This window comes from Trachinotus anak, unplaced genomic scaffold (genome assembly GCF_046630095.1).
Source record: "Trachinotus anak isolate AG129_WGS33_773 ecotype Australia unplaced genomic scaffold, CSIRO_AGI_Tana_v1 ptg000025l, whole genome shotgun sequence".
Taxonomy (NCBI): domain Eukaryota; kingdom Metazoa; phylum Chordata; class Actinopteri; order Carangiformes; family Carangidae; genus Trachinotus; species Trachinotus anak.
The window spans coordinates 6,210,475-6,233,810 of NW_027273876.1; the positions used below are offsets into that span (position 1 = coordinate 6,210,475).

Below are 23,336 nucleotides of genomic sequence, written 5' to 3' on the forward strand. Positions count from 1 at the left end.
CGCCAGCATTTGCACATAAAATATTTTTTTCTTTATTTCATACAAAGTTCCATCTGCTCTTAAGTGCTGCACTTATTACATGAATCTTCAAATAACCTTAAAAACAGGTACCTGCGTTTTTAATACGTCAGCCTCTGGTGGATTCATGTGAAGTCTATTTAAGTGTGGCATTCAGAGCTGGGACTGCGTGCGTCTTCCCGCACAGCTCAAGCGGCTTTGCTGCCACCACCAGACAGAAGGGCATATTCAGCCGACAGTGGCCTCTTCTGCAGGAATCTCCAACAAATACATTGGAAAACTGCTGCAAACATGAGAACCACTCGACCTGTGCAGACACTTGAACACCTCAAAAAAAAACAAACAAATCTCTCATGATTAACTGAAACTGGTGGAAACTGTCTGACTCTAACTTTAGTCCTTATTCAGCGTCCTGTTTCTGTGGTCTGATGGGGCCGATGGACGGGGGCCGGTTGGTGAATGGGTGCCACTGGCCCTGGATACTGGGGCTGTCTGTGTGGAAGGGCTTGCGGATGCGGATGATGTCCAGGCCAGACTGATTTGTCAGTTTGGTCAATAGCTCAGAAATCTGCTGGGATGTTTTGCTTGTGATAATTTCTTCCCTCACGTTGCCGTTTACTGTAAGGAGGAAAAAAAAAGAGGAAACCACTTATCATATTTTTGTTATTGACAGATTGCTTATTGTGAAATGTTGAAGTGTCAACAAGAACACAGGACTCAGAGAGAAACTACTTTACTAAGTCTTGTGAAACCCTTAGTGGCATTTGACTTCAACCTGAACCAAAGGAAAGCTGGTGTTATACTGCCCCCTACAGTAACTACAACTAGTAACAAATAATCCCAATACTTCTTTGCTGTAGCTACATTTCATATGTCTTATACATCTATGCAAAAACCAGAGCTTAAACTTTAATAGAAGACTGATTATAACAATGAACCCAACCTTTCAACTGCAAAGCATGCTTTTGATTATATTTTCAATAGAACAATTTGATTTAGAAGTCTGGTTAAAATTTTGTCAATATCAATAATAAATAAAAAACAAGTATTTAGTCTTTTAGCTAAATATTTTATGATAAAAAAAACTGCAATGAAAGCATGTAATGAGTAATAATTTAGTATCACTTCATTTTACAGATAAAGGAACTGACGTGACTATTAATTCCTGTGTAATTATCATGTGATATGGAGCTAATTACAAGGAAAACTGAGACTATGTTCAATTGGTAGATTTCAAAGGAGACTCTATTGGTCAGGTCACAGCAGGTCAACTGAACATGTAATAAAAATGTATATGAAGGATAACGCTCCAAATAATAAATAAATGTTTACTTTGGGTTAATTAGATCTCTGTATTTCAAATCATCAAAGAATTTAACAGCACGTTCAGTGAAACTCCTCTGGAAATCATTAGCTGCTTCTAAACTAAACACAACTATTTCAACTCAAATAACTCATCAAATGTCACGGTTCTTTCCAGGAAACTTCCTGGGAAATAATGACTAAATTATAGAACCTATGAAATAAATCATATAAAATGTGAATCATAATGCCATATATAAAACAAAGTTATGGGCACTTACAGTACTCTGCGACTATTTTGGGTATCCTGCAGGCCTGAGGGGACACGTACACAACAGTTCCAGGGTTCGTCTTGGCATAATCCACCACCCCCTCTTCAATAAACTCCCTGAGAAACAAGAAGATGATGATTTGATGTTGTTAGTGGAGGTTACCATGAATATTTGATGATGCATTTTGTTCTGCTGCACTTTTTTCTGAGTTAATTTACATGATAAATCAGTTTAGTTTCATATGAAACCAAACTCCCTTGAATAATGTAGCCATGATATAGGGTTGTGTTCTGCCCACTTGTAATTATTTCAGTTTCATTTCAGAGAACTCATTATTGCCCATAATTTCGGCAGAAGGGTCAAAATATCCATTAGCCTCGCGCAAAGTCAGCAGGGCTGAGAATGAGAGCTGCACTGAATTCAAAATGCTTCATCATTGATTTCATGAACAAAACACGTCATTCTAGTTACTGAGTTCATCTGAAATTGACCCATAATCAGAAAGTCAATTAATTTGAGCTGCAGATTGTAAAAATCAGTTTTCCCAATAGTGTAGCATTTAGCTTTAACCTGCCGTTAATAGTGCCTGTTACACAAGGTTATGTTTACAGTTACAGTTGAATTATGATTAAACTGTATTCCAAGATGCTGAGTGGGAAGAACTGGTCACTTCAGCCTCCAATTTGTAACTCAAAGTCAGAGATATGGTGAATTTCTTAGTGGTGGTTAAAAGAACCATAAACATGATGAAAAACTGTTGGAAGAATGGTCACTTTTCAGGCAATCAGAGATTAAATCAAGGTAAAATGCCTGATGGTTAGTATTACCGTTTAACTTCTAATTACCACTATAACCATGGTCAATAACCATGGTCAATTACCATAGTTAATTACTGAGGTTAAATTAACTCAACAGTCTCCCAAATGCATGTGCAGCAAGTCTCTGTTGTTGGTCCTGTCAGTGACAGAGCCTGCGTGTGAGATGCTTCGATCAGTGATTGTGTGTTTTTGAAACATATTTCAGGGCTGCAGCTCACTCTTTCGCGCTGTGTAGCTGTGGTGTTTCTGGTTTAACAGCACTGTGCTGGACAGGGGACAGGTCTGTGCTCTGAAAGACATCACAGATTGAAAAATAACAACAAACCAGTACTGCTACTGGTCCCTTGTCCTCATCTGTGACACAGATGTGTTGGATATGTTAATATTTAATGTGTAAATGCAAACATTCACTTGGTGAAGTGATTTCAGTTTGTGTGTTATTACTTTTTGCACATTTATAGTACATTTTAACAGGACCACGATATAATGTGTAAACACTCCCAAGCTGAAATAATAGATATTCTTTTCTTTTTGGTGATTGAATATGTCTTGCTGAAATGCACTCTGGGGGCTGCAGTTACTTTCTACACTTAACTACTTTACTAAGAACCAGATATTTTCTAAATCAGTTGTTCATCTTTTGCATTGATATTTGAACCAGCAGACTTTGGTGTAGATCCATACAACAGAAGTGCTTCAACTGTCAGTCACACAACACTGTCTATTGGAAAACGAATGGGACTTTTTTTTTTTTATTGGAACCAGGTGCACTTGGAATAGCTCCTCCCTCTTTTATCTACAGGAAAGAAACTAACAAACAAAAACAAACAAAAAAGGTGTCCAAGGCAAAGGCAGCATTCCGTGATGCAGCACTCTGGAACTCCAGGCTCATAATGCAGAGAATTCTACGTCTTCTGTGATGCAACATTTCAGAACTCTCAAAATCTGCAAGTAGACCTCAGAAACACATTTACATTGTATTTCACACACAGACATTGTGAACCACAGTCAAGAACGATCTAAGAGCATCTTCTACACTCAAGACTACTACTGACGACTGCAAACGTAGAAAAAACTTCAGTCTACTACAGACAAGTGCGGTACTGCTTCTGTTCCCTGCAGCATCTGTCTCTCTGTGCCATGGCAGCACAAAACTATCCATGGCAATGGACAAGATCTGTACAACCTGCCCCTCGGGGCGGTCCAAGACGGGGTAGAGGAGGTGCTCCGGCATTTCCATACCATGAGCCACAAGTGCCCTTTAATAACAGGGCAGGACAAAAGTCCGAAAAAAGGGTAAGATTTGCACTTCCTGACCCTGAGGATGAGGCAAATTACAACAGATCAGAAGCTCAAGCTCATCCAAACAACGAGCACACATACCAGCCAAAGAAATTTGTTGAACAGCAGGAGGAGCAGAGCCAGGGAAAGGTGGATGACATGACGGAGAAGCTGAAACAGAAGGACATTCAAATCCAGCAACTACTGCAGGAGAAAAAGGAAATGTCCTGGAAGCTCATAAAGACCGAACGAGAGAATGCCTTTCTGAAGCTAAGGATCAAGAACTTCAGAGCAGAGCTCGACAGGAGAACATGTGCCTGGATACAGATGGCAGAAGAGAAAGAGGAGGAGAAGAAAAACCTGCAGAGGCAGAAACAGGTCCTGGAGCAGGAGAACGAAGACCTGCAGAGAGAGAAACAGGTCCTGCAGGAGAACAAAGACCAGAGAGAGAAAAAAGTCCTTGAGGAGGAGAACCAAGATCTTCAGGCAAAGAAAAAAGTCCTTGAGGAGGAGAACCAAGATCTTCAGGCAAAGAAAAAAGTCCTAGAGGAGGAGAACCAAGACCTGCAGGCTGAGAAACAAGGCCTGGAGCAGGAGAACAGAGACCTGCAGGCTGAGAAACAAGGCCTGGAGCAGGAGAACAGAGACCTGCAGGCTGAGAAACAAGGCCTGGAGCAGGAGAACAGAGACCTGCAGGCTGAGAAACAAGGCCTGGAGCAGGAGAACCAAGACCTGCAGGCTGAGAAACAAGGCCTGGAGCAGGAGAACAGAGACCTGCAGGCTGAGAAACAAGGCCTGGAGCAGGAGAACAGAGACCTGCAGGCTGAGAAACAAGGCCTGGAGCAGGAGAACCAAGACCTGCAGGCTGAGAAACAAGGCCTGGAGCAGGAGAACAGAGACCTGCAGGCTGAGAAACAAGGCCTGGAGCAGGAGAAAAAAGATCTGCAGGCTGAGAAACAAGGCCTGGAGCAGGAGAAAAAAGATCTGCAGGTGGAGAAACAAGGCCTGGGGGTGGAAAAGCAAGAACCACAGGTGGAGAAACGAGGGCTGAAGGTGGAACAGAAAAATCTGCAGGAGGAGGAGGGTATTGTGGAAGAGGAGGAGCAAGAACTGGAGGAGCTTCCTTTGAAAAAGCAGACGAGGAGGAGACGTTTCTGGTTTTGGAAAAAGACCGAAGAGGAGAAGATGGAAAAGAAGAAAAGAAAGGAGGAGAAGGAGGCAGAAAAAAAGAGACAAAAAGAGGAGAAGGAGGCTGAAAAAAAGAGACAAAAAGAGGAGAAGAAGGCAGAAAAAAAGAGACAAAAAGACGAGAAGGAGGCCGAAAAAAAGAGACAAAAAGACGAGGAGGCCGAAAAAAAGAGACAAAAAGAGGAGAAGGCAGCCGAAAAAAAGAGACAAAAAGACGAGAAGGAGGCAGAAAAAAAGAGACAAAAAGACGAGAAGGAGGAAAGAAAAGGAGAAGACGGAGAAAACGAAGGGGTTCTGGAGCTGGATGCACAGGAACAACAAGTGCGACAGCAACAGTAAGGTGGAGGAGGCTGCTGGTTGTGGGGCGGAGGCCGCACAACGGTAGCTCCCTCCTACTCCCCCTTCATCTCTCCCCCTCTCTCCCACCCCCACACTCCACTCACCTTCCCTCACCCCTCTACCTTTCCTCTATCTCCCTCACCTCCACCCTACTCTCTTCACTCCACCCACTTTCTCTCACCCCTCTTTCTTTCCTCTTTCTACCTCACCCCCACCCTACTCTCTTCGCTCCACCCACCTTCCCTCACCCCTCTTTCTTTCCTCTTTCTACCTCACCCCCACCCTACTCTCTTCGCTCCACCCACCTTCCCTCACCCCTCTATCTTTCCTCTTTCTACCTCACCCCCACCCTACTCTCTTCGCTCCACCCACCTTCCCTCACCCCTCTTTCTTTCCTCTTTCTACCTCACCTCCACCCTACTCTCTTCGCTCCACCCACCTTCCCTCACCCCTCTTTCTTTCCTCTTTCTACCTCACCCCCACCCTACTCTCTTCGCTCCACCCACCTTCCCTCACCCCTCTTTCTTTCCTCTTTCTACCTCACCCCCACCCTACTCTCTTCGCTCCACCCACCTTCCCTCACCCCTCTTTCTACCTCACCCCCACCCTACTCTCTTCACTCCACCCACCTTCCCTCACCCCTCTACCTTTTCTCTTTCTACCTCACCCCCCTACTCCCTTTGCTCCACCCACTTTCCCCTCACCCCTCTACCTTTCCTCCATCTCCCTCACCCCCACCCTACTCCCTTCGCTCCACCCACTTTCCCTCACCCCTCTACCTTTTACCTTTCCTCTATCTCCCTCACCCCCACCCTACTCCCTTCGCTCCACCCACTTTCCCTCACCCCTCTTTCTTTCCTCTTTCTACTTCACCCCCACCCTACTCTCTTCGCTCCACCCACTTTCCCTCACCCCTCTACCTTTCCTCTATCTCCCTCACCCCCACCTTACTCCCTTTGCTCCACTCACCTTCCCTTTCCCCTCTATCTCCCCCTTCCCTTTCCCCTCTACCCCCCCCCCCCCACAATCCTTTCCCCTCCACTCTGTTAATTAAAAAAATCTAATAAAGAATTGCAATAATATTCCTGCCTGTATCAGCCGCTCTGAATACAGATGCACAGAACAACTGCTGCTGTTATATCAGGTTTTAACTTTGGAGTTAAACAGAACTAAAGTTGTTTTCTGACAGGATGAATGTTAAATAACAGATGTTCTAAAAGCCTTATTCTAGATGGTATTTAACCTGTGGTAAATTACAGGAGCTGCCTCTGTAATAAACAATGATATTCTGCAGGAAAAGCCTGTGACCTTCATCACTGACTGGCCCATTCTGAATCTTATTATTTAATTACTAACAATAATCGCAGGTAATTACTCCACAGGAATTTAATTAATAACAGACAATGAATGACTCTTTATTAACATAGACCACACTGCTTTATCAATCATCTTCTAATGGCTACTTCTAGCCTGATAATTCACCAAGACACAAAGCAAAAGTCGTCTCCAGCTGGTTTCATGAACTTGCCAGTGGCTACTTCAGTTTTCAGACAGCAGATCTGAACCCAGTATGTGGCAGGACAGGTGAGTGACGGCATGACTGTGCAGCTGACAAATCTGCAGAAACGATGTTGAGGTTATCATGGCATTTTTCAGCAGAATCTCAAAAGTAATTTTCCAACATCTTGTGGAGTCGACGCCATAAGAACTGAAGCTGTTTTGAGAGCAAAATGAGGTCTCTACCCACTATTAGAGTGTACATCTTTATCAGTTTTAATATTATATCAATGATTACCTGACTCCCAACGAGCTCTGCGCGTTTTTGGAGAAGATGATGGAGACCCGTTTCAGCTGGCAGACATAGCGACCGACCCCGTTCTGGAGAACACTCCTCAGGAAGCGGCTCGTCGTCCCTCTGGCCGTCATCTTTCAACCGGGAAATTAATTATCAGCTAATTAATCATCAGCTGTTACAACCGTCTGACGGAGACCAGCCCGATGAAGACGTTAGACAGCAACAACGCTCACAGAGGACGACTTCACGGGCATGTGTAATGCAGTCCGTTCAAAATAGAGTCCGGAGTGAAACATGTAACAGACACCTCGGTTAAAAAAAAAAAGAAATAAAATAATACAATAAACTTCACGCCCGGAAATGAGATCGTTTAATGTTATTTTAATTTTTGAAAAAAGAAAAAAAATATATTTAAAGTTTTTGATCACAATACTTTTGCAGTGCGGTAGCCATGCTGTATGTTTCACACGGACATGTTTTGAATACGCACCCAAAAGCCCGGGTTAGAGGAGCATGGAGGAAAATGAGGGCAGACAAACGAGGCAGTAAGTGCAATGTTATGTGTTTATTTTTTAATTGAACTTCATTTATTTATAGTCGAGCCTTTCCTACGTCTCCACGCAAATTGTCACATATCGTCTTTAGTGTTTAATTTAAAAAATAACGGTTCTCTGTATCACAGTCCTTTCCCCGAATTTCTAGGTCACCCAAATCTTAAGCAACCTTTACCTGAGTTTGGCTGATCTTTCTTCATATTTTCATGTCTGCTGCAGGTTCAGTGTCCTAGCCAGGTAACCAATGTGGAGGAGGCTGCTGCTGAAGGGCACCACCTGTCTCCTGCAGGTGGCGGACCCTAAGTTTCTCCACCAAAGACATTTTCCATCTCTGAGACTTGTCACTCACAGGCTCATTCACAGGCCTCCTGGTGCTCCATGTGTGCTAAGGCTCCGGGCTGCAGGCTATGTCTTGGCACACGGTGGGACCAGGACGTACAAAAAGGATGCTAAATCCACTGTGGAGTTCCCTGCAAGTCCCATCACAGTCACAGATATAAAACAGTACATACGCTCCAAAGATATTTCCTTCCATGATGGCTACAGCTGCCTCCACATCCCGAGCATCTTCGTCGATGCATCTGCCAGGAAGGACGGTTTCTCCCTGTTCATCGACAAAACCACGGGGCAGTTTCTGTGTAAAGACACGCTGGTGGAAGGGGGCTGGGAGGATCTCCAGGACTGTCTGGAGGTGATGCAGAAGGAGGGGCAGGACTTCCTCAGCCCTCATGTGCTGCTGGGATATCCAGATAGTGTGGAGGAGCAGGAGGAGAGGGAGAGGGAGCTGAGGGAGGTGCAGAGGATCTGGTCCAGCTCCGTGCCCCTCACTGACCTCCCCGAAGACGAGGCTCAGCTGATTAAGACCATGTTCCAGGTATTGTTAAGTACGATAAAGTACGATTAAGTAAGATAAATTTAAAAAAAAAGAAAGAAGAGTTTGGAACTTAAATCATAAACATAACAATATGATAAATTTATGTAGTTAAATAATTATGAATGGAGGGAAAACCAGCCCCTATTCACATTATTTAAATTAATGTATCATCCATGTTGTTCATCTTTTAATGTGTAGATTTTGTCTCATACTTAAGTCTTTAGCATTTATAACTGTTTTAAATACATGTCATTTAACTTGTGAGTAACATAAAACATAATGTATGAACAGCTTTTCAAAACAGAATAACACACACACAAGCACAATAAGTAAACAAGACAATAAAAAGCAAACAATACTAGTTAAAATCATAAAAGCTTAGGAACTGACAAGAAAGAATTTAAAGAATGAATGACAAAATAATATGAAGACAGCAATAGAATAAAACGTACCGACATGGTTAAGTATTTTATATTATAATATTTTAGATTTCTGTTCAGTTGTGATTATCAAAAACTATTTGAAACTGCAGGGAAATCCTGCTTCATTCATATTAAAGTCAGGATAAATTGTAACCATGTACCGCCTAATAATGAGAGCAGGTTTGTGAAATATGTCAATAGTCTTTCAGGTCAGTTGGGCTGAGAAGAGGTGAATCAGTATCAGCAAATTTAAAAAAAAGAAATACTTTAATATACCAAGGCTGTTTTCCTAGCAGGATGATGACGTTTCTAAATGTTTTGTTTCAGATCACAAAGGTCTCTAATGCGACCCTCAAGAAGTTTGGTGTGAGGCTCTTCAAGCCCACCAAGAGTCTGGTCTTCCCCTGGTTCGGCGGACCCGACTCCTCCTTGAAGGGGGTGAAGCTCCTCTCTGCCCAAAATACAGACACTGAGAGGGTGACATATAATGAAGCTACACTCCCAAAGTGCAGTTCTTACTACAACCTGTTTGGCCTCCCTCTGGTGGGCCGTATGGACTCTGAGGTGGTTCTGACTGGTCATGAGCTGGACACTCTGGCTGTGAGTCAGGCCACTGGACTCCCCAGTGTTGCTCTTCCACGTGGGGTCAGCTGCCTTCCTCCGGTCCTGCTGCCCTACCTAGAACAGTTCAAGCGGGTGACGCTGTGGCTGGGAGGCGACATTCGCTCCTGGGAGGCGTCGAAGATCTTTTCTCGGAAGCTGGGTCTGAGGCGCTGCTCTCTGGTGCGACCCGGGGAGTACCGGCCGTGTCCCGTAGAGGCACTGGCACAAGGGAAAAACTTAAGCCGCATCATCAACACCTCCATCCCAGCGGCCCATAAGTCCATAGTGTCCTTCAAGCAGCTCAGAGAGGACGTGTTTGGGGAGCTGCTGAACACAGAGCAGGTGGCTGGAGTGAAGTGGACGAGGTTTCCAGAGCTCAACCGGATCCTAAAGGGACACCGCAAGGGGGAGCTGACTGTTTTCACAGGTATAAGTAGTAACAAACATAGTTATATGTTTCTCAAGTAATCAGAACTACAAATGTAAAACTGGTATGTATGGTATGGTATGTTTAATAGTGATGTAAAAGCTCCATTAATCAATATTTCTATATTAACAAATGGAGCATTTTAGAATCTTTCAACTATTTTTTTTTTTTTCTGTTTTGGCTTTTTGGCCCCTTTGTACACTACCTGCCTATCGCTAAATGGCAGAGACAAAGTTGACAACTGGCTTGTTTAAAAAAAAAAAAAAAAAGATATTGTGATTATAAGGTGATGTTTGCATTTAGGTAAAACCAACTAATGCAGCTTTAAAAATGTAATTTTGTCGTCGGTCAGTTTTTAACTATGTTCCAATTCAGTGTTTTTAAGTGTAGTGTTGGTGCTTCCTTCTTTGTTTAAATATGGATCACAGATTGTAAAACATTCACTCTCTTACACACACACACACCCACACACATACACACACACACACACACACACACACACACACACACACACACAGCAGGCCAAAGTTTATTTTTAATCCAGCTGTCCTGAAAAAGAATATTTGGGGCAAGGAGGCTGAGCTGTGTACCAGCATTTAAAAATGTCATTATCTGCTTTTTTTTTAGCTCTCATCCACTCTGCACACTTTAAACTCAAACAACTCAAATATATTATTTAAATATTATTATTATATTTCTTTGTTGACCAGGTCCTACTGGCAGTGGGAAGACCACCTTTATCAGTGAGTTGGCCCTGGACCTTTGCATGCAGGGAGTCAACACATTATGGGGCAGCTTTGAGATCAACAACGTGCGTCTGGCTAAGATCATGCTCACACAGTTTGCCATGCAGAGGCTGGAGGAGAACCTGGAGCAGTACGACTTCTGGGCGGACAAGTTTGAGGAACTGCCGCTCTACTTCATGACCTTCCACGGGCAGCAGAACATTAAGTAAGGCACATCAGTACCCTTTTGCATGGATGCAGCCTTCTTTGTTTTTAATCCCAGTCGGTATTACGTAATGCCCATTTTAGTGAATGTACGGCAAGAACAGAACATCAAATAATCAATAAATCATAAAATAAAAGACATAAAATAACGTCAGTAACGCCCCTTTCTTGGCTATTGTACCAAATTTAAGCCAAAGAAAGCTGCAATGATAAAGCAACCGATCAGTTGATCAACAGAAAAACATCCTGTTGCTATGGTACTGTATTGATTAAATTAATAGATTTTATAAAATTAAAAATGCCAAACATGTTGTGGTTCCAGCTACTATAATGTCAGGATTTCCTGCCTCTGTTTGTTTTATATCATTTTAAAGTGAGTATCTCTGGGTTGTGGAGTGTTATGTGCTGGGTGTTTTTCACTGTTGTCTATCATTTTAATAGACAGAATAATGAATTGATTGGTAGAGAAAATAATCAGCAGATTATTTGATAATGGAAATAATGGGTAAAGCTACAGTACTTGAAAGCTTTATTGTAACTATAGGTATAAGAGGAATGTGTTACGGCTGTGAGCTTATTTAGTGTGCACATTAATCAACAGGTTAGTACAATTTAAAATCATAATTTTAATGAGTAATCTTGCATAATTATATTATCTGAATTTAAACCACTAGTGAAAGAAAAAGTGGCCCATTTTCTCCATATTGATACGTTTGATGAGTTGTGTTGTATTAGTTGGGAAACCTGAACGCCTGGTCTGACCCTTCTCCAACCTCTCAACCTTTTCCACAGGACAGTGCTGGACACCATGCAACATGCTGTCTACCTCTATGACATTAACCATGTCATCATTGACAACCTGCAGTTCATGATGGGGCAGGAAAACCTCTCAGTAGATAAGTGAGTAAGAGTTTAGTTACAACAAATAATAAAAAAAAAATCATCATTTGCTTCATCGGGCACAAATCTTTTGAAAAGGTGCATTGTCCATGACAAATGTGGAAATAAATGATGGTTCATGTGATGCAGGTTTGCAGTTCAGGACCACATTATCGGGGCATTTAGGAAGTTTGCCACCAACACCAGCTGCCATGTCACTCTGATCATTCACCCCAGGAAAGAGGAGGATGACCGCGAGCTGCAGACAGCGTCCATCTTTGGCTCTGCTAAGGTAAGATAGGAAAATGTTTCATCTGTCTGTTCTGTAAAGAAACCGGGCTGCAACAAAGATGGTTTTCACTTGAATAAAACTGGGAAAACAGAAGGAACAGTATCCATTTCAGCTATTTCATCACAGTCTGAATAACAGCTATACAGGAGTCAGTGAACAGATTTGAATCTATAACTAAAGATTTGAAAATTTCTACAAGGATCCTTGTTTACCCAGGACTTGGATTGATTGCTGCACACAACCTGATCAGACTTGGGCAATTGGAAAAAAAATCATAGCCCTCATAATTGGTGCATATACTATATTTTTCCTCGAATTTATATATATTTTGTTTATGGATGTCCTGGTGATTTGTTGGGACACTATGAAGAGTTACTACTACGAACACAGAGTTAGTTGGGATCCAAATAAACACACATGCAATTACATGAATATATGGATTTCTTCACTGTAGTTCAAATCAAATGTTTCCTCATTCAAATCATTATTTTCAGACAATTTCATGTTGACAAATGTTCTTGCACAGCTGCATTATGTACAGATTAAATTTAATAGTGATGAAATTGAATTTATATTCCTCAAACAAAGATAAGTCAGACAGTTTTGTTCATTTTGGTATCAGTACCTGAAACTTGGGAATCTTTCTGAGACAAAATTTCCAACACAACTCAGCCGTGCAGTTTGCATAACTTTGTTGTTTGATATAACTAAGACACATCTCGATCTTCACACCCCTCTAGGCCAGCCAAGAAGCCGACAACGTCCTCATTTTGCAGGAGAAGAAGCTGGTGACCTGTCCCGGCCGCAGGTCCCTGCAGGTGACCAAGAACCGCTTCGACGGAGACGTGGGCATCTTCCCTCTGGACTTCATCAAGGCCTCGCTCACCTTCTCGGCTCCGGTCAAAGGCAAACACAAGCTGAGGAAAGTCTCCACCAAGCCAGAGAACGAGGAGGTCGAGAGGAACGAGGTGGTGGCGAAGAATGACGAGGTTAAAAAGGAAAAGGCAGAGAAAGCAAACAAAACAACAAAGACTCCACGACCTGTCAAGAATCCTGCAACTGGAAAGTGAATCCAGAAATCATAATAAGTTCATTCCTAGACAGTATGGATTTTCTCTGTTGTGACACTTCACTGTAACACATTCATATTTTCAGTCAGAAAAAATTATCCCAAGTCAAAACTTTGCCTTGATATCTTTTACATAAAAGGTTATATTGTCAGACAGTTTAATGTCCATAACATAAGGGTTAAGTAAGCTGAACATGCAGTATATAGTGGTAACACGTACAAGATTGTATGTTACAGAATATATGAAATAACGGATCTGGTTGTAAACAAACATATTTTCATGTATTGTTTCAGATCATTAAAGATTTGTTTCATTACAGATTGAAGTTTGGAACCAGGATGTGAAGTAACGATGTTAAAGTGTTGTTTCTGAAGCTTTTCTATGGAGGTACTACTGTACGATGAGACTGAATTCTTAAAAGTGTTGATAAAAACTTGCTCAATTTCAAAATATACTGTGACACAAAGAGCTACTGGTTTCCATGGGCATGTTCTGTATTTCATGGTAAAACACTACCACACTGTCTGATTGCCAAGATGATATAAACACTCACACAGTACCATTGTGTGCTCTCTACTGATTCTTTACTGAATTATTCAATGAGCTGTTTTTTTAATAAAATGCTTGTGATGCAGCTTTTTTGCCTGTGTTTTCATTTGCAGCCAGCAGAGGGCGGTGTGTGCTTTACACGAGACAGTTCAGCTGATGTGACCAAACCTCACACAGTAAATGTCGCTGCCCCTATTTACAACTGGCATCCCTAACTGACTGCCAGCATGTGTACTTGATTTGGCGTTTTCTCATGTCTTCAGCGGTGACAGTTTTAACATTGCTGAAGCAACTAGCCCCAGATGTCTGTGTGATTTATAAACAACTGCAAGCGTGACAGTTCACAATCATGCACATTAGCAAGATCATGGTTAATCCTGTGCTGTTTAGTCAAACTGCAAACAGTGCAGTTCCCTCTTGTTATTACTTTTCATGCATATTATTCTCACATTTGCAAGAAAAGCAGAGATACTTTTACCCTGCTGCAGATAATTAAAGGTCCCATATTTTACTCTTTTCCTGTGTTTTATCTGAAGTGTTGATGTCCATGAGTAAATATATTTGTGGTTTTAAGGACCAAAAACCATCTCTGTGTAGTTTTACATCTCCTCTCTCAGGCTTCTGTCTGGAGCTCTAGTAACAACAGGTTGGATGAGCCAATCAGAAGAGAGGCTCTGAGTCTCTCTTCTGATTGGCCGAATGTTTTCTGAGTGACGTAATAAAAATGCATCAAATTTCAGGTAATCACTCAGAGAAACCAAATCCTGCAAGGTGGGATGGTGGGTCCAGGTGGGCGGGGGGTTGTGGCATAGCTGAGGGTGGTAACTGCTTTGTTGTGATGTCACAAAGTTACAGAAGTCTTGAAGGCTCGTTTTAAGGCTCAGTTTCTAAATAAAGGCTGTGTGCATTTCTCTGTGGACTGAGGCTTTGATACTTTCACAGTATTAATATAGAACCTAGACCTGCTTTACAATCAAAAAAGACACAGACATCTACCTATATACAATATGGGATGTTTAAGTGAGGTCAGATTACATATTATGTTAAAAGAAAAGCAATGAGGTTCCATAGGTTTTCATGCACCTGTCTAATGCTTTCTCTTAACAGACTCCAGTGTCACATTACACAATCCATTATTTAGGCTGAGTGACTTTTAGTAAATGCAAAGTGTGGTTCAAAACATCTCCACATGAATATTTCATGGGTAAAATCAATCGCCCTGCCTCGCCTGCGCTGGTGTAGGGCTACATGAAGGATCAGCAGCTTTCAGGAGTGAGAAGGTCTGCACTGTACTGTACTGCACTGGCGACTGCTGCAGGATATATTGATGGTCAAAGTGTCATATTTCATCACTGCAAAGCCAAATAAATATCAGGTTTATGACATAAAGGGAGCAGTTCACAGCGGGAGCATGAAAGTGTCTGTAAGTTTTATATCAGGGCTTCTGATGATTTTCACCCCTGGCATCCATACTGAGTAAATTCTGTCCGACACACAGTCACTCTTAGGAAATCTCATTAAGACACTCTGGGATTCTTGTCGCACCAGAAACAAGCTCATAACATGAGGCATTATAATACACACATAATGTCATTGTATTGTTAATTTATGAAATACTGTTTAACATTGTTCCACCGTAGTCCAGAGTTCACAGAGAGCAGGGCCTCTCTGTCTTCCTCTGACAGACCTGGCACCACACTCACTTTACACATGGTATGTGAACCCCTGAGCTCCTTGGATAGCTGAAACTGTCAAATATTGTTGTAAGCTGTGGGAACAATTCCTTGGGTGTTTTGATGAACGTACATCACTGCAGATGAGATGGCAGGAGGGAGACAGCTCTTGGATAAATGTGATCTCCAGCTTTTTGTTCTAAAATTCTCTCATATCTTCTTTCCTGGACCTTTAAAGCTTAATGTTTTCCTGTGAATGTTTTACTACTTCTTGCTCTCCATAATGACTCCAGGCTGTGTGTTGGATGGGTCTGGGTGTCCTCTTGAGGGTGTGGGATAGGGCTGCTGAGGCCTTTGAATGGGGCTCTTTGTCTTTTAAGGCAGAGCTACACTCCGATGATGGCGGCTCTGTCGTCTGCCAGCTCCTCAAAAAGAGGGAAAAACACACAAAAGTTGGAACAAATGAGTTTGACTCAAATGCACATGCATGCAGAGTTGCACAGAGCTTTACACTCTGTAGCTGTCAGTCATACTTAGCATTACTGAGCTTCATCCAAGTAAGCTTGCAATAATAACAGTTCAAGTTTTCTATTTCTTTTCAGAGTAAACAGCTGGTGGATATACATACAGAAATCTCTGTGTAGGTCAGAGTACAGAACTGGACATCTGATTGTTCTCTTTTGTTTGGAATGGCTTGTACTGATTAGAGCTTTGCATGCCTATTCAAATAGTTGCCATCTGGAAAGGGGAGGAGATGAAACAACTTGAGTTACGCAGCTCTTAATCATGTAGGAAACAAATTGACCAAAAGAATTCCACTTCATCAAAACACTATAGGATATGAGAGGCTGCATCAAATGAGGCTTAAAAAAAGACGTTTCGGCCGCAGATAAACCCTTTTCTCACGAAGTATTTGATGTGCAATCCACTGAAAACATCATGATCAGATGTCATAAGGAGCAGTATTAGATATGGATCTACTCCATAAACTGATTCAACAAACGAGAAAAAAAACCAAAACAAATCCAGGCATTATGACAGACTGCAGCTGCTCCCAGCACTGCTGATGATGGGACACACTGATTCGTGACATGCATGCATAGCTCTCCGCCCCATTAGCTGCCCTTCATTAAACCAACTATTTGACCAAGTCTGGAGGTAATTATAAGACCCTCAATCAGAGTAAATCAGCCGGGGGCTCTGGCTTTGCAAAGACTCTTCACTCAATGTCCATGATGGGATCATATTCAGTTGATTTTCAGATGACCTTGGTCATGATAGAGTGTTGTATTGATTAATGGGAGGTCAGTTCAGGAAACATGAGAGGTAAGGCTAGGTGTTGAGTTAGATGAGAAGATTGAGATACCACTTTCATGCTTGTATGCTAAATATGAAGCTATAGCTCAGAGATGGCTGGCTTAGCTTAGCATAAAGACTGGAAACAGCTAGCCTGAAAATTAGCCTAAATGAAAACTTTGAAAACTTGCAAACACTGAAGGCCTAGGTATGAAGATTCAAGCAGAATATGGTATAAGAATTCAAAACTATTCATAAAGTCAGTCTAACATTTGATCATCTGGTCAGGTTTAGCTGACTAATGCATGTATAGTTACCATTGTAGAAACAAACCATAGAAAATCACAAACTAGAAACTCATAGATGTGCATCCGTACTTAAATAAATAGCACTACACCCCTGGTTTTAACCATAAAACTTAATCTTTATGCTAAGCTAAGCTAACCAGCTGCAGGCTCCAGCTTCATAACTAGACAGGTTATGATCTTCTCATCTAACTCTCTGCATGAAACCAAATAAAAAATACTTCCCACAACATCAAACTAGGAAGTTTGTGTTTTTCAATGACGGATGATTTTTTTAAATAAAGAATTTCTGCTTTTTATTGCACAGTACAATAGAGTAGAAAGAGGCAGGAAATATTTAAATGACATACTCGCTGATATCCTCTTCTTTATTAAAAAATGAACATTGTGTTCCTTTCATTCTATTCTTGAGCCAAATAGCCTACATTCATAAATCATTCTTGACACAGTCAGAAGCAAATGGGCTCATGTTCTTAAGCTGCTGTTTCCAAAATGAAGAATGAACTTTCAAGCCAACATGGACAAGAGAGGTTTAAATGCATTTTCAGACTAATCTAAACATTCTGGCGCACATTTTTTTGTCCTGCTTGATAAACCCCAATTTTAACAGCTTAAAGACACAGTGAGAATATTATTTGACCCAGACTGACATTAAAATAGAAAGTGTGACAGAGCATGCTGGGAGAACACTGAGTGCAAGTGGGGACACACTGAGTATGTAGAGCAAGTTCAACAGTACACACTGTGTCTGTCACATTACAGTTTCTCTTTTTTGAAGAAAGCACATTAACTTTTCTTATCCTTCAAAAAACTGGGAAACTGGCAACAAGTATTTCTACACAGTGAGTGGATACAATGAGTCCACTAAGAGTCAGTCTTGACGCCCATAAATAACACCATGATGAGAACGATAATTCCCATTATGGCAAACTTGAAGTGCATTCACTTCAAGTTATTTCTCTGTGCATCTGCAGCCTGAGCATGCCGAGGACTCATGACACTTGCAGACAGACCAGAGGCGGTTTCAGTGTGGAAGCTGATTCAAGATGCCCCACCATCCCCTCAGTGTCAGTACATGAGGGAGCTGGGGGGGGTGGTGGGGATGGGGGGCAGTTTACTCTGCCTCACTTGCTCACGTGCACTTTGCACGTTTGACCCACATTACCCAACAGTATGCCCTCCGCTGTGTATATTAATAGCCATGTGCACATCCTCCCCTCTGTGCTCCCAGACAAGGAGAACGCTCATGTTTCAGCACATTATGTGAAAAAATAAAGTCTAAGGTTAGTCTGTATTTTTCTTGTAGCCAATAAATCCCATGAAAAGACTCAAACCTACAATGATCTGTGTATCCAAACCCTTCATCTAGGTCATATAGCTCCATATTTGTCCAGACACAATTAAAAACACATCAGTGAATTACTATGGGGGGTCATGGTCTTTTATTACAACGAGCATGGTCAGTGTAGTATATGATTCAATCCCACATATACTGCCCTGCTGCTGTAAACGGTCACTAGTGCATCAAATGTGTATTCATCCGCATCTGAATATAGTCCCAAACAAATGCTCCAAAGCTCTATAAAGAAAAGGCTCTAAAAAGCCACTGTATGCAAGCAGTCCAGCACCAAATGGCCTACAGACTAATACCCTTTTTACACCAAAATTAGAGGGTATAAGTGGGTTTTTTAAACACATACAAACTCGCTAAAGAAAGAGTAGAGAGTGTGTGCTCTGAAAGATGTCACAGCGTGGAAAAGGGGTGAAAATTAGCGTGTGTTGTGTTTACATCACTGCTGATTGGAGATAGAACCCACATTTACTGTAGATCAACGTGAATGACTGTCAACCGCACCTTTTTCCATTGTGAACAGAAGCCTGATGTTAGCGGGTCTTAGCAGGTTTTTTGACAAGTGAAAAAGGGGCTTGAGTTAGCAACTAGCTTGTGAACATGGTGGAGCATTTAGCAGCTGAAGAGGCAGACATTTCCCTCATGAGTTGGTGGAGACCAAAAATATAGAGCTAACAAATAGAGCTAAAAAGAGAATGAATATTGGATTTAGACTCCTCAGCTGAGTGAAGTGAATGTGAACTGGACCCATTCTACCCCTGCAGTTCCTCACCTTTCTGTGGATGGCAGGTAGAGAACGGCATGCTGCACTTGTGTGGAGCTGTAGTCTGTCTCACGCCAGTTCCAGCATCTTTTCCAGTTAATAGCCCTCCTGATTCTCCTCAGTCACTCTTGCCAAGGATACCATGTGCTCATGTCTCAAATGCTGAACTGTCATGTGGCATTAGCGATGGGCCTTTAGTTGACCGTCCACCCGCCGATGACAGAGCTGTACTGTAAACACCTGCCATCTGTGTGTGCTCGACCGGCTATGTTGTGCCCTTTGAACATGACGGGGAAAGCTTTTTGAGAGACACCAGCGTGCCCAGGCCTTATGTAACACTGAGATCTGGCCAAAGAGAATGCTGAGGGGCTTAATCTGCCCTGGCACCATTGGTGTGGAGACTGTTCAAGAGCCCTGAAGGGACTGGAGAGGGTGTACCATCTTGCTTAGCAGTTCTGGCTTTTCTGCATGTTGGAAAAGTTATAAAGGTCAAATGAGAGGGCAGGTGGGGTGACAATGAGAGAATAATTACAGTGGTAAAAGATGAGTGTGGGGTTGTGGTCAGGAAAGTGGATTCTGAGGTGGAGGGAATAGATGACGAGACTGTTTAAATGGGGCTTTAAGGGGCACCCATCTCTGTTTTTAATGAGTGGAGGGCCTCATTCCTATGAAACCAAGTGGTCAGAATTAGGGTCCTACACCAAGGATAAGTGAGGCTCCTGGCTGGGCTCCAGCGCCTCACGCCAGACTTTCTTTTAATTCACTCTGAGAGCAAGAAAGACAGAAAGAAAAGGGAGATGGAGAAAGCTTTGCCCACGCAGCCAACCGGACATACTCCACCGCCAGGCCCAAAAAAATGCCCATTCATTCTCAAATTAGCCGTTTGCATGGCCGCCTTCAAAGGAGGCCCCTCGCTGCCTAATCTTCTCTGACTGTGTGCACACTCTGACCGTCTGCTTCCAGAGCCAGTGGTCGCCCAGTGCAGCAGTTAATTGAAGCATCATCAGCATGAGCATGGTCAGTTAAGCTGATTAACTCGCAGCGCAATATCCTCCATCGAGATATAAAATAAAGCCAAGCACATGTCACCCATGAATCCTGAATGTGATCATTTCAAGACTAGCTATATTCTGTCAGCTGTGATACCGTGCAGACTTTTTCTTTCTTTAATATTCCTCTCACACTCTGCATATTTTAATCAACATCCTTAATTACAAAAGGGGTAACATTTGATAATGGGAATTAAAGTGGGTGCACTATTCAATAAATGGGAAAACAATTCCCTTGGCACATATCTGATACTGAGATTAGATGGCTGAGGGAGTCTTTGGCGCCTCGCAGCTCCAGCCAATAACGACAAAAGAAGCTGAATTCCTGCAGAAAATACTTCGTGCATCACTCACGCAACGACATCTGCCTCTTGGAGATTAGTGAAACACATGCAGACCATTGCTGATTGCTTTGTTATTACAACACATATGGAAATATGATTCATAATCGACTTGTCCTTGATTAGGAATAATAATAATACTGACTCCGTGGCTTCTGTGGAAATACAGCTTCAACACCAGCTGCTGTGATCAGACATTATCAGACATTGCTGTTTTCTGCATCCTCTCCTCCATGCTGCTGTTTCTGACTCAGCTTTTACATAACAATCAAATCATTCTAAAGACAGCTATTTTATCTTTTGTGCCAGATTTCAAAGCTTCTAATTGTTTGTTGGCTTTAAGACACTGCATGCATGGTAATTTCAGATAGATTATCCACATGTTTTCAAAGCATGCTAAAATAGAACAGTGCAATGTTTTTTCAGGCCAGATGCTGCTTCCAGACCTGTGAACAGGAACAGTATCACGGCAGCATCAGGTGAGGATGGAGAACAAAACTTTAAAGCAGGGACATTATTTACATTTGAGCTGATCATACTGTTCCTCTTCCTCATCACTTTTGTTTTTGGTGATACATTGTCAGTCAAAATTGCATTTTTAAAATGCACAGGCACCGACTTACCTGGAAAGGCCGTACCCATAATTCTTTGTGAGACAGTGATCACAGCCTCCCATGTGATTAATCACCTCTCTCATTCTTGCATATCCTCCACTTTATGTTGTATTAATATCTGCTCTTTGCCCTATCTACATTGTTATTCTCTGTGTCTAGCCTTTATGACATTAGATTTGCTACTTTGCTTTGTTGAGACAGTTAGAGGGTGGCTTTTGATGCTGCCTCGTCATTCTAGCTGCTAGCTTAGTTAGCTTCCAGTCATCCACAATTAACAGCCTCTCTAAGGATGTTATGATGGTGTCTGAAATTACTCTCTTCTCAAAAGAAAAAATCTGGTTTATTACATCTACATTTTTTTCTTTGCTTTTTAGATATTATTTATATTGAGACTGCCCTTCCAAGAAGAACGTCACAAACATTTGTTTCAGCCACTGTGCCAAATGACCATGATCATTACCAAACCTTAATCATGTATTTATTATTGTAACCATGGCATCAAAGGTCCACTAACCTTAACTAAGCCCTTACTTTAATCTAAAGCATGATCTTTCCCCAAACCCAACCAAGTAGCTTTTGCAACTAAACCCAGTCAAACCTTAATAATAGCATTGATATGTCATAAAACATTTAATTTTCAGCTTTCTGAGTTTTGGAAGCGACAACAAATTGTGTTGCACCGCATCAGAATACTCTTCTAGTTTTCTGTAATTCAATTTGGAGGCCTTGATGCCATTTTTACAGTAGTTGTGCACACACAATTTCCCTGCACATTGGATTGCATTTTGTGTGCGTTCTCTTTTTGTTTTACAAAAAGTGGTTCAGATAATCTGGCTAAACAGCTGCCTTGTTTACATCCTGTCTAACACCTGATCACCTGTGTCCCAAATTGTAATTAACCAGAATGATCCTGTAAATGTACATTGTTGTTAGTTGTACCAGACTGCTACATAAAAATGTAGTTTTTCTTCAGCCTGTGATGATCATTCGCTCATGTTAACAACCTTTTCCACTTAGTACTGAGTCACAGGGCTTGGAGGCAGGTCAGTGAGCACAGAGCACATTATACATGGTGTTTTTGTTCCTCCCCTGAGCTCCCAACACAGCGAGAGCTGCAGGTAAAACAGGCAATGTGTTTGGATGTCAGCAGGTCATCCCCCTTTTCATATGTGCAATTTTGCTTTAGTTGAACTCTTCTCCTCCTGTCTGAGCATTGCTTTAAGTTTGATACTGCTGGACTTGCTGCTTGGGAATTTGGGTGCAAGGGTTAACTTGTTTCTTTGCAGGTATAATATTTTATTGCTCCTTTTATCTTCCTGGCAGCAAGATTTTTATCTGTTTTATGTTTTTTCTAACTGCAAACACATGAACTAAAAATGACTCAATAACTCAAGGAAAGAAACATGTGAGGTTCATGCTTAAAGACAGGCATGCAGTGTGTGCTCGGCGGAAAATACTTTACATCATGTAAATCAAATGCAAAGTGTACAAAGGGGAATATTAAGCATGTACATGAATAACATTATAGTGCACCTGGGAAAACTTTTAAAATTGTATTTTCCTGGCTTCCTCTGCACATATAAGATAGCCTATGCCTCATGTATCAAACTAACTTTCACATTCAGGAAAATAACTCTCAAATAGCGGAGAACCAGGGGCCATCTCCGAGTGAAATGAGTTGCAGCGTCACTGACCAATTACTTTTCACCAATTATCTCCATCCGGCATGTTTTCTGTATAAAATGAGCTCGCAGTGGATGCAGAGGGGAGGTCATTATCTGCCAACACAACATAATTGCAGATGGGCTGGCTGCTGTGGGCAATGATAGGCATCTTGGGCATGCACACCCAGGCCGAGCCAGGAGCAGAGAGCAGAGGGAACACAATGTTCCACAGTGGAGTGACGAAGAGCAAAGTAAGAGGTTTGATTTGGGAAGTTGTTATCAACAGACACGCCGCATTCAACCCACACGCAATTATCAATTACTGTAACAACTCTTCTCAGATTCTCTAGTGGCCAGATAAGTGCGGGACAATTTTCCTCCATTCCCATCGGGCAATGATTGCTGGAGCCCCACCAGCTTCACAAAGCCGCCCAGTTCAGTAAATCCAATTTCCTTGTAAATGGAGCTCAGCCCTTTGAAAATTAAGGAAAACTTAGGAAATGTGCTACATACACACAAAGTAAATAAGCTGGGCTATGCAAACACGCAGCAGTGTGTGTGTGTTTGTGTGTGTGTTTGTGTTGGATGGAAATATGCAAAATCCTTAGCAGCTTCTTTACATGCAGGAAGTCTATATATATGTATGC

General features: G+C 42.0%; 3 protein-coding genes across 3 annotated transcripts; 2 read left to right on the top strand and 1 right to left on the bottom strand.

Moving 5' to 3' along the window:
- Positions 1–8: 8 nt before the first annotated feature.
- Positions 9–7,294, bottom strand: mrpl43 (mitochondrial ribosomal protein L43). The gene is made up of 3 exons (XM_071462062.1): positions 7,014–7,294; positions 1,602–1,708; positions 9–636 (listed from the first exon to the last, which is right to left on the bottom strand). The coding sequence occupies exons 1-3, from the start codon at positions 7,142–7,144 to the stop codon at positions 419–421; spliced, it is 456 nt and encodes a 151-aa protein (XP_071318163.1). The 5' UTR covers positions 7,145–7,294; the 3' UTR covers positions 9–418.
- On the top strand, positions 3,547–5,729 carry LOC139608385 (golgin subfamily A member 6-like protein 22). The gene has a single exon (XM_071462061.1). It carries the CDS (start codon positions 3,551–3,553, stop codon positions 5,216–5,218), a length of 1,668 nt encoding a protein of 555 aa, XP_071318162.1. The 5' UTR covers positions 3,547–3,550; the 3' UTR covers positions 5,219–5,729.
- Positions 7,295–7,405: 111 nt separating the features above from the next.
- Positions 7,406–13,718, top strand: twnk (twinkle mtDNA helicase). Its single transcript, XM_071462059.1, has 7 exons — positions 7,406–7,558; positions 7,787–8,441; positions 9,191–9,893; positions 10,604–10,844; positions 11,636–11,743; positions 11,873–12,014; positions 12,755–13,718. Exons 2-7 carry the CDS (start codon positions 7,812–7,814, stop codon positions 13,082–13,084), a joined length of 2,154 nt encoding a protein of 717 aa, XP_071318160.1. The 5' UTR covers positions 7,406–7,558; positions 7,787–7,811; the 3' UTR covers positions 13,085–13,718.
- The last annotated feature ends 9,618 nt before the right edge of the window (positions 13,719–23,336 follow it).